The 12,032-nt window shown below is 44.1% G+C and overlaps 1 protein-coding gene across 1 annotated transcript; it reads right to left on the minus strand.

Annotated features, from left to right (window-relative positions):
- Positions 1-5,623: 5,623 nt before the first annotated feature.
- LOC123485760 (E3 ubiquitin/ISG15 ligase TRIM25-like) lies at positions 5,624-6,873 on the minus strand (the record flags this gene model as incomplete). Its single annotated transcript, XM_045216887.1, has 2 exons — positions 6,223-6,873; positions 5,624-5,797 (listed from the first exon to the last, which is right to left on the minus strand). Coding segments are annotated over exons 1-2 (771 nt in total), but the record flags the coding sequence as incomplete, so codon positions are not given.
- Positions 6,874-12,032: the final 5,159 nt, after the last annotated feature.

Genomic DNA, 12,032 nt, shown 5'->3' on the forward strand with positions numbered 1-12,032 from the left:
CTCCATAAGAGGTGGGAGGGAAATCACCACAATCAGAAACCAGTAGAGAAGCCCATAAAGCCGCCATGCCAGAAAAAACCATCAATTTAAGCAGATTCTGAAGACATGCCCTTAAGAACCCATTACCCATTTTCTCAGCCTATACCGCTTCCTGGGTGAGAGGACACTAAACCCCTCATTCTTCATCACGTGTTGTACTGACCTTGCAAACCTTCCAGGATCAATCAAATAAGACTCCAGCAGAACCTTCTTTTTCCCCTTTAGTCTCCATCAGGAACCTAGAAAGTTTCTCTCACCGTATATACTGGGCCCTCAGCCTGACTGGCTGTCAGCTCTGGATCCAATGAGCCGTCTGAAGACGAGACGCCTTGTCCTCCGCTCCCGCAGACTCACCTCCCCCTCTTCCTCTTCCTCCTCCTCCATTGGCACGGTACCGTCCCTCCTCCTCCCCAGTCTCTGCCCCCTGCACTTCCCCCTGATCAGTGCCTCTTCCCCAATGACAGGCAATATTTCCTGGTATGAGCCCACCAAGCCTTTGCCCACCGGAGTCTCTGTTACTACAGAAACCTGCCTCAGCTCATGTAACCCAACTGCAACCCTCCCCACCACCGCTTTCTCCACGGCCTGCGCACCACCACTTGGCCATGCACTACTACCGTGTAGCTCAGTTGGTAGAGCATTTAGCTTGCAACGCCAGGGTTGTGGGTTCGTTTCCCATGGCGGGACAGTATGAAAATGTATGCACTCACTAACTGTAAGTCGCTCTGGATAAGAGCATCTGCTAAATGACTAAAATGTAAAAAATGTATTCTCCTCCCTCCTGGTACCCCTGCCATTTTTTTGCAATTCTGAGTAATCACTATTTTAGTACGGATTAGTAAGGAAAAACACTTTATTCAGTACTACTGCAGTTGCTTAATAATTCCAATAGATGGCAGCATAAGACCATGAATGACATTTCAGAAGATTAGTTTGTTCTCTCCCTGGATACACCACCACTCCACCACACAGGAAAACTCCTCCTGCCTGAGCTTTTTACTGTCCCTTTCCACACTGCTAACGCAAGAGGAAGGACTGAAAAAGCATTTAACACATTACTGTGAAGTAATATAATGATGATTCATGTTTATTATTACCTGTTTTTATGGTCATGTTTTATACTTCATTACTATAATGATTATCAATAAACCTGAACATTAATTCAGTCACCTCTGGTCGACAAAAACTTATTTTCCTAGTACATTAATTGTCAAATTCATCAACCAGCATCGAGCACTCTGCCTTCTCAGGCAAGCGAGGGGCATGTTGCATTATGTAATTTATTGGTGGGCTGGAAGATGCAGTGTTTTTTCTTTTCTATTCAGAGGCTATTTACTCCCAATATTAGATAATTTTTTATAGAAGGTTTTTATAATGCATGTTTACTAGGATTGAGGTTAGCGCATCTGAGTAGGGATTATTTGGCCGGGGTTCAATACCTGTCCTACCTATCAATCATATTGCTGCTTGTAGCCTATAACTGATGATCCCCACACTAGAAACACCGAAAACTATCTGTGCTAGCAAACCCTGTGTTCCACCCCTCCCCTGTGTAACCTTGAGGTTTGTTAAGAAACAAACACTTGTCTACGAAAAGAGACAACATGTTTAACGGATTCCGCTTGGCACCCAGCCGAGAACACCACGAAAACCACTTGCAAATTTACCAAAACTAACCAACTACTTGCGGTCTGTTCGTAAGCAATAAACGGAGGCAGATTAGCCACCACAACTCTTATCGAAAGAGGCGACATCTGCACCAACACACCCCTCACAAAAATCCCACTCACAACAAGACAAACCTTTTTCATTAACACAACCACCGCCTTGTTCATTCTGGATGCAGATGTTCCGCTCCAACCTGTTCGCGACCATGAGCAAAACTTCCTCCACACCTTTCTCCGAACGCACCCGAAACGACAGCGTTTCTTCTCCACTCGGTTGAGGCCATCGCGCCGCCCTAACAAACTACCCCTACTCCCCCTCAACTCTCAACGATAAACAGTGGAAACCAATAAACAAACCCTCCACCATGAGAAAATAAATTCAGAAAATACGCAAGAACCAAAAGAAAAAAGAATAGTAGCCCTCCTCACGAACCACAAATCTCTCACACAACCAACTTCTTCTTCTATGATATAATGGTGGTCCACAACCAACGTTAAAGGTGCATGCTGCCACCTACTGTGCTGGAGTGTGTGGTCAATCACAGTTTCCAACATTTCTAAATCCTCCTACCTAACTCAGTACTTCTGAGAAAATAAAGAAGAGCCCTACTAACTTCTAATAGACCCCCCCATCCCCAAAATCCCTTCCAAACCCCCCAACCCCGTCCAACCTCAATGACCCTACACTTCAATCTTTCCCTCTCTTCAACATACTTACAACAATATAACAACACATGCTCCACCGTTTCATCGACCGTACCCCCCAGACACAAACCATTCACATGCTTGCCAACCAGATGTAATGACGAGTTCAATGTACAATGTCCTAAGCGCAATCAAGTAAACACCACATCTTCCTTCCTAATCTGACTTTTGAATCTTGGTCCATCGACCTTTCTGTAAAACTGTCAACTATTCATATAAATGCCGGCCCTTGTGCTCAGAGTACCATCTCTTCTGCCACACATCTATCAAAATGTCTCTGATCTTACATTTGGCCTCACCTCTACCCAGTGGAACATTAATATCAATTATATCTTGATTCAAAGCTCTTTTAGCTAACTGGTCTACAATTTCATTCCCTTCCACACCCGAATGTGCTGGGACCCAGCAGAATCTCACTACTAAACCCATTCTCTCAATTCTCCATAATAACATTAATACCTCCAATAGCAGGTCACTCCTATTAGAATTACCAGATGATAAACTATTCAATACAGACAGAGAATCTGACCATACTATAATTCTAACAGGTTGTACGTCCTCCACCCACTGGAGGGCAACTATTATCACCAACAGTTCAACTGAGTATACTGACAGTTCATCTGTTAGTATTCTACATATCTGCACATCAAATTCAGGAACGTAAACGCCTGCTCCTGTGAGCCCACTATCTGGGTCCTTGGATCCATCTGTGAAAAGCGGTAAAAAAGTATAAAAACTTCTACCAATGTAATTGTCAACCAGTTTCTCAATATCACTGACTTCTGACCAATCTTTCCTTTTCTCTACCAAGGTTAGATCAACAACAGGGTCTGGGAGTAACCATGGAGGAACATCCCCTATCACCACAGAAGGGCCAACCTCCAACTCCCTCAAACCACTCTCATCAGCAAGCTTTCCAACTGTCCAACCAAAACCACTGCCTTGTCTACTAGTATATTCCCAACAGTCATCTAGAACAGTAGCAGTGTGATGCTCAACCTCACAGCCTTTCAACCCAATAAGATAATGACCATTTTTTACGCTGTATATCCAAAGGCATCTCTCCTGCCTCCACCAGTAAGGCACATACAGATGTTGATTTAAATGCACCAATACATATCCTTAAAGCTATATACTGGATTCTGTCCAGCTTCTGAAGCCAAGTTTTGCCTTGTTCGATAAACTATACACCCGTAATCAGTTGGCGTCCTGATCAGAGCTCTATAAATATCCATCAACAATTGTCTGTCAGCACCCTATTCATAACCAGAGACCCACACAACCAACTACGCGAAAGTTAATGAATGAGAGACAGAGACATCGTTACAACACTGTACATAGCCATAATATAACGGTTCTTCTTCTTTGGAGTTTAACGGCGGTTGGCATCCAATATGTTGTATTACCGCCCCCAACTGGACTATAATATAAATCCATTATACTTTGTGATACAAAATGGGAAAAGGGGAAATTATAATAATACAAAAAACACCCTTCCAACTAACACTACACTCATCAAATACCCACTACCCCATTCCACTACTTTGACCCTATCTGCTCCTGCACCATGCCAACGGCCTGGGAGGACGGGACACCACCACTCAACACACCCTGTAACTCTTCTGAAGTCTAATCTTGTATGCCCAAATACTTCTCTGCAGCTGCCACCACAACATCTATTTTCTGTGATTTACGTTCCATTTCTGCGGTACAGTTGATAACCATTGCTATGAATGCTAAGAAGCTAACTTTACTGAAGCATATATCACTCGTTGGCCTATCCCTCTGTGCTGGCACATATCTACTACTCACAGGGATCCTCTCAGGATCTCTCACCCTTGACCCATCCTCCTCTACTTCCTTCACTGCCTCAGCATACGACACCTTCTGCACTACTCTGACTCTAGCCACCTCATCCTGCCTCTCTTGCACCGGACACTTCAGATCCCCAGCAACATGGGCATCCCAACAGTTGACACACAACTTTATCGACCGAAACTACACAATCCTCTATCCCCTCCTGCACAATTCCCACATCTTGGAATCTCCCTCCCACAAACTGCTGCAACATGACCATAAATGTTGCACCTGAAACAGCACAGTGGATTCGCACAAACTTTATTCACCAGAACAATCCTTTATCCCATTCTCTTCCACACACATAAAACATCTTGGAATTTCTCTCCCACAAACTGCTGCGAAATGACCATAAACGTTGCACCTGAATTTATGGATTTGGCACAAAAGCTCGAATCAAGATAACTGATATATCATAACATGACTTTCTCTGTTAAAGACTCATAACTCAAAAGGACTGACTCCTCTGTTTCACCACGCTCACCACCAGGTCTGCGTTGCACCAAACGGCGGGAATCACAAACACCAGCAGTCTTCAACCTTAATTGCTCCACTTCTACACTTACCGCTACCCCAGAAATCACTCCTTTCAATGGTGCCCTGTTCCTAAGAGCAAAGCAAGAAACAGATCTTGACCCAAGTTGCGTGACACGGAGCGCCCACTCCCTCTGGTCAGAAGAAACACAAACAAATATCACAAGTCCACTACAGGTTACCTTCACTGATTCAACTGCACCCAACTCCTTTCCCACCCAACATGAAACCACAAATGAATCTGCCAAAAGGAATGGATCCACGTTCTCCTACAATGTAATTCCTACTGCACCAGATTCTTCTTTATCATGTCCATTGATGCCAGGCTCTGGTTCTGAGCTCTTCACCACACCTTCTACCTCACTTAACTCTCCCTCATTCATTTCCATTTCACCTCCAGAACTCGGTCAGGTGCACGGCTCACTCTGTTTGCACTTGAGTTATAACATTTGAAATGTCTCTATTACTTTGAAACTTTTGTGAGTGTAATGTTTACTGTTAATTTCTGATTTGTTTATTATTTATTTCACTTGCTTTGGTAATGTAACATATGTTTCCAATGCCAATAAATTCATTTAATTGAATCGGAGAGAGAGAGCTCCCTGTTAATGTATAGCAGACATGAGTCGCTCATGGTTACTCATGGTTATGTGAAGAGGTAGAGCCGCTTGCGACTTTAAATCAGTCAGAACAATAGGGAATGTCCTTTTTGGTCAAGATGATGGTTTCTCCCGCAGTAGACCCGGGTTCATAACCAGTCAGTTACATTAAGCAGTCTATTCTCTGACAGGGGTCCAGACAGCCTGTTCCCAACAGTGGGATTGGATAGGGGCCCCTCTCTCTCTCTGACTGGAGGAGAGAAGTGAAATGGTGTGTCTCCTCTGGTCAACAATACTCACCTTGAGAGACTCCACAGCCTGTTGGAGCTCCTTCAGCTCCTTCTCTCTCTCCTGGAATCTCTGCTGGACCTTCTGCTGACTCATCCCCAGCTGCCTCTGTGGAGAATCACTCTTCAATGAGCTATCAAGCTTTATTTGTCCACTAGATCAATAGTATAGTAATGTGACATAGGGCACATAGAGAGGAAGGTATATCATCTTGAGGAAGTCACTTTCCAATATTATATTTGTTTATCTTGCTATGTGAAAGATTATAGTTTTTATGGTAGGCGTACACGTATCAAAGGGTTAAGGCTGAACTTTGGACTTATAAAAGGGCATTCAGAATGATAATAGTGTTTGACTTTAGAAAATGGTGATACATTTGGATCAAACTCAATATACTCAAGGTTTGTGTTCATATTTGTTCTGATGAGGATCAATTTCATTTGATTTCTCTCATATTCAAACAGACTTAGTTCCTACTGTATCTTTAATTATTTGTTTATCAGACAGTCACCAACAAGTTGTTCTGGTCTTACCTGTTTCTCAGTCCTCTCTGCTGCAGCCTGCACTGTATCATGGCCTTTATGTTCATCCATTGTACACAGCATACAGATACACTGCTGATCGGTACGACAGTAAACCTCCAGCAGTTTGTCATGATGAGAGCAGATCTTCTCCTGTAGTTGTGCGGTGGCTTTGACCAGCTTGTGCTTCTTGAAAGCAGGAGATTGATAGTGAGGTTGGAGGTGAATCTCACAGTAAGAGGCCAGACACACCAGACAGGACATGAGGGCTTTCTGCTTTCTGGTCCCAGTGCAGAAATCACACGCCAAATCTCCAGGTCCAGCATAGCGCAGAGCAGGAGGGGGAGCAGCCTGGAGTCCTGTCTTCTTCAGTTTCTCCACCACTTCAGCCAACATGTTATTTTTCCTCAGATTAGGCCTTGGAGTGAAGGTCTGTCTGCACTGAGGACAGCTATAGACCCCTTTCAGAACATCCTGATCCCAGCAGTCCTCAATACAGCTTCTACAGTAACTGTGTCCACAGTGGATGGTGACCGGCTCCTTCAGTAGATCCAGACAGACAGAACAACAGAACTGGTCCTGGTCGAGCAGAACTCCTTGCTGAGCCATTTGGACAGTTGTTCACTCTCACACAGACAGACGACACAGAGAGTCAGATCAGTTTCGTTTTCTCCTAAAATAGTTTGTGTGAGGGGGAGAAACTTCCTGGTTCTGCCAGAGGGGTGGGGTTAAAAGGAGGGAGGGATATGTTAGAGGAATGGAGGAAGAGAGAGAGGAACTGCATGCAACAGGAAGAGGGAGACAAATAGTTTTGTTCCTAGGTTAGAGTCCTTAACATGGAACAAATGAAATAATGAATCTTAAAATGTGAGTTGTTAGAATATATAAAGGGTAACAGTTTCTATGAAGAACATATGTATAATTATTTTAATGACCTTTATAATGCCTTATAATACACTAATGTGTTCTACTTAAGCAATAAGGCCTGAGGAGGTGTGGTATATGGCCAATATACAATACCACAGCTAAGGGCTGTTCTTAGGCACAACGCAATGCGGATTGAGAATTATGTAACACTTTCAAAAATCGAATAAAATTTTAACACAAATATTTAGCAGATGTTATTGCGGGTGTAGCGAAATGCTTGTGTTCCTGGCTCCAACAGTGCAGTAATATCTAACAATACACAATGGACTCTTAACCAACTGTGCTATTTTGTTCGTTGTTTCGCATTGTTTGTAACTTATTTTGTACATAATGTTGCTTCTACCGTCTCTTATGACCGAAAAGAGCTTCTGGACATCAGAACAGCGATTACTCACCTTGAACTGGACGAATAATTTTTCTTTAATGAGTGGGATTTGTTCCAGACACCTGACAGGGCCCTCATCCCCGTTATTCGCAGTAGAAAGAAAAGGAGATATCGCGGAAGGAGTTTGGGGTGCTTGGTAAGGAGCCGAGCGACAAGTGGATAATCTGCCTTTGCCGCGATACTATTGGCCAATTTACAATCGCTTGATAATAAAGTGGACAAACTACAGGCACGAATATCCTACCAACGGGACATTATAAACTGTAATATCTTATGTTTCACCGAGTCGTGGCTGAACGAAGACATGGATAACATACAGCTGGCGGGTTATACACTGTATCGGCAGGATAGAACAGCAGCCTCTGGTAAAACAAGGGGTGGCTGTCTATGTATATTTGTAAACAACAGCTGGTGCACGAAATCTAAGGAAGTCTCGAGGTTTTGCTCGCCTGAGGTAGAGTATCTCATGATAAGCTGTAGACCACACTATCTACCAAGAGAGTTTTCATCTATATTCTTCGTAGCTGTCTATTTACCACCACAAACCGATGCTGGCACTAAGACAGCACTAAATTAACTGTGCGACTCCAACACCATCATTAACTTTGCCGATGACACAACAGTGGTAGGCCTGATCACCGACAACGACGAGACAGCCTATAGGGAGGAGGGTCAGAGACCTGCAGTGTGGTGCCAGGACAACATCCTCTCCCTCAACATGATCAAGACGAAGGAGATGATTGTGGACTACAGGAAAAGAAGAGGACCTAGCACACCCTCATTCTCATCAGCGGGGCTGTAGTGGAGCAGGTTGAGAGGTTCAAGTTCCTTGGTGTACACATCACCAACAAACTAACATGGTCCAAGCACACCAAGACAGTCGTGAAGAGGGCACGACAAAACCTATTCCCCCTAAGGAGACTGAAAAGATTTGGTATGGGTCCTCAAATCCTCAAAAGGTTCTACAGCTGCACCATCGAGAGCATCCTGACTGGTTGCATCACTGCCTGGTATGGCAACTGCTCGGCCTCCGACTTCAAGGCACTACAGAGGGTAGTGCATACGGCCCATTACATCACTGGGGCCAAGCTTTCTGCCATCCAGGACCTCTATACCAGGCGGTGTCAGAGGAAGGCTCTAAAAATTGTCATAGACTCCAGCTACTGTAGTCATAGACTGTTCTCTCTGCTACCACATGGCAAGTGGTACCGAAGCACCAAGTCTAGGTCCAAGAGGCTTCTAAACAGCTTCTATCCCCAAGCCATTAGACTCCTGAACATCTAATCCAGACTCCTGAACATCTAATCCAGCACGCAGACTATTTGCATTGCCCCCCCACCCCACCTCTTTTACGCTGCTGCTACTCGCTGTTTATTATCTATGCATAGTCACTTTAATAACTCTACCTATATGTACATATTACCTCAATTACCTTGACTAACCGGTGCCCCTGCACATTGGCTCGGTACCGGTACCCCCTGTATATAGCCTCGCTATTGTTATTTTTACTGCTGCTCTTTAATTATTTGTTCCTTTTATTTCGTATTATTTTATATGTGATTTTTGGGGTATTCTTTCTTAATACTGCATTGTTGGTTAAGGGCTTGTAAGTAAGCATTTCACTGTAAGGTCTACACCTGATGTATTCGGCTCATGTGACAAATATGCTTTGATTTTATCTAAAAAGAAAAGGGAGTGGAATTAAGAAATATTCAAATATTACGACGACCAATGTTGGAGTCCGAGCATAAATATATATATACACTACCGTTCAAAAGTTTGGGGTCACTTAGAAATGTCCTTGTTTTTGAAAAGAAAAGCACATTTTTTGTCCATTAAAATAACATCAAATTGATCAAAAATACACTGTAGACATTGTTAATGTTGTAAATGGCTTTTGTAGCTAGAAACGGCTGATTTTTAATGGAATATCTACATAGGCGTACAGATGCACATTATCAGCAACCATCAGTCCTGTGTTCCAATGGCACGTTGTGTTTGCTAATCCAAGTTTATCATTTAAAAAGGCTAATTGATCATTAGAAAACCCTTTTGCAATTATGTTAGCACAGCTGAAAACTGTTGTGCTGATTAAAGTAGCAATAAAGCTGGCCTTCTTGAGACTAGTTAAGTATCTGGAGCATCAGCAATTGTGGGTTCGATTACAGGATCAAAATGGCCAGAAACAAAAAACTTTCTTCTGAAACTTGTCAGTCTATTCTCGTTCTGAGAAATGAAGGCTATTCCATGTGAGAAATTGCCAAGAAACTGAAGATTTACATTTACATTTTAGTAGACGCTCTTATCCAGAGCGACTTACAGTTAGTGAGTGCATACATTTTATTTTTAAATTTTTAATTTTTATGCTGGCCTCCCGTGGGAATCGAACCCACAACCCTGGCGTTGCAAACGGCATGCTCTATCAACTAAGCTACATCCCTGCCTGCCATTCCCTCCCCTACCCTGGACGAATTGTGCGCCGCCCCATGGGTCTCCCGGTCGCGGCCGGCTACGACAGAGCCTGGATTCGAACCAGGATCTCTAGTGGCACAGCTAGCACTGCGATGCAGTGCCTTAGACCACTGCACCACTCGGGAGATCAAAAACACACTATAGACATTGTTAATGTTGTAAATGGCTTTTGTAGCTGGAAACGGCTGATTTTTTATGGAATATCTACATAGGCAGATGCACATTATCAGCAACCATCAGTCCTGTGTTCCAATGGCACGTTGTGTTTGCTAATCCAAGTTTGGGATTCAAGATCTCATACAATGCTGTGTACTACTCCCTTCACAGAACTGCGCAAACTGCGCTAACCAGAAAAGAAAGAGGAGTGGGAGGCCCCGGTGCACAACTGAGCAAGAGGACAAATACATTAGTGTCTAGTTTGAGAAACAGACGCCTCACAGGTCCTCAACTGGCAGCTTCATTAAATAGTACCCGCAAAAATCCAGTCTCAACGTCAACAGTGAAGAGGCGATTCTGGGATGCTGACCTAGGCAGTTGCAAAGAAAAAGTCCAGTGTCTGTGTTCTTTTGCCCATCTTAATCTTTTATTTTTATTGGCCAGTCTGAGATATGGCTTTTTCTTTGCAGCTCTGTCTAGGTCAGCATCCCGGAGTCGCCGTTTCACTGTTGACGTTGAGACTGGTGTTTTGCGGGTACTATTTAATGAAGCTGCCAGTTGAGGACCTGTGAGGCGTCTGTTTCTCAAACTAGACACTCTAATGTATTTGTCCTCTTGCTCAGTTGTGCACCAGGGCACTGTATCTGAAGAATAGTATATGTACAGTAATAGTTAAATAGGATGGGCCTTGACCAGAATAGAGTTTACAGTAAACATTAAAGTGACCAGTGATTCCATGTCTATGTACATCGGGCAGCAGACTCTAAGGTGCAGGGTAGAGTAACCGGATGGTAGCCATCTAGTGACAGTGTTTTTCAGTCTCTCGGTCCCAGCTTTGATGCACCTGTACTGACCTTGCCTTCTGGATGGTAGCGGGGTTAACAGGCCGTGGCTTGGGTGGCTGAGGGCAGGCAGTGTGCCCCCCGGTGATGTGTTTAGCAGACCTCACCACCATCTGGAGAGCCCTGTGGTTGCGGACGGTGCAGTTGCCGTACCAGGCGGTGATACAGTCCGACAGGATGCTCTCAATGGTGCATCTGTAAAAGTTTGTGAGGGTCTTATGGGCCAAGCCAAATGTATTCAGCCTCCTGAGATTCAAGAGGTGCTGTTGCACTTTCTTCACCACACTGTCTGTGTGGGTGGACCATTTCAGATTGTCAGTGATGTGTACGCCGAGGAACTTTAAGCTTTTCACCTTCTCCACTGTGGCCCTGTCGATGTGGATGGGGGGCGTGCTACCTCTGCTGTCTCCTGAAGTCCTTGATCAGATCCTTCGTCTTGTTGACGTTGAGGGAGAGGTTATTTTCATGGCACCACTCCGCCAGGGCCCTCAACTCCTCCTGTAGGCTGTCTCGTCATTGTTAGTAATCAGGGCTACCACTATTGTGTTGTCTGCAAACTTGATGATTGAGTTGGAGACGTGCGTGGCCCTGCAGTCAGTGTGAACAGGGGAGTACAGGAGGGGGCAGAGTACGTACCCTTGTGGAGCCCCTGTATTGAGGATCAGCGTAGAGGAGGTTGTTGTATCTTCTTGTCTAAGAAATACTAAATAAAACAACAGTTCTTTATAACATAAGTCCTTCTTTATTCAAGTTAACCGGAGCCGTACAAGTATCGTGCATTGAGATGAGATCTCCCACTCCCCTGCGCGGGCTGAGCGTCCTCTAAGTGATCACGTGGCCTCCGATACAATATGCCTCATCCCCCTTATCAAGATATGCCTTTTTCCCTTATAAGATAAAACAATAACAATTCTCTATAAAACCTGGTTACACTTCTTTGCATAGTGAACACTGCACTCCAATAACACATTTATACTTCCTCAATCGGCCTCTGAGGAGCTTGTCCTTCTCTACCTGACCGTCTCATTTCAACAGGTGGG

The sequence above is a fragment of the Coregonus clupeaformis genome, unplaced genomic scaffold, assembly GCF_020615455.1.
Source record: "Coregonus clupeaformis isolate EN_2021a unplaced genomic scaffold, ASM2061545v1 scaf0841, whole genome shotgun sequence".
NCBI classification, from domain to species: Eukaryota; Metazoa; Chordata; class Actinopteri; order Salmoniformes; family Salmonidae; genus Coregonus; species Coregonus clupeaformis.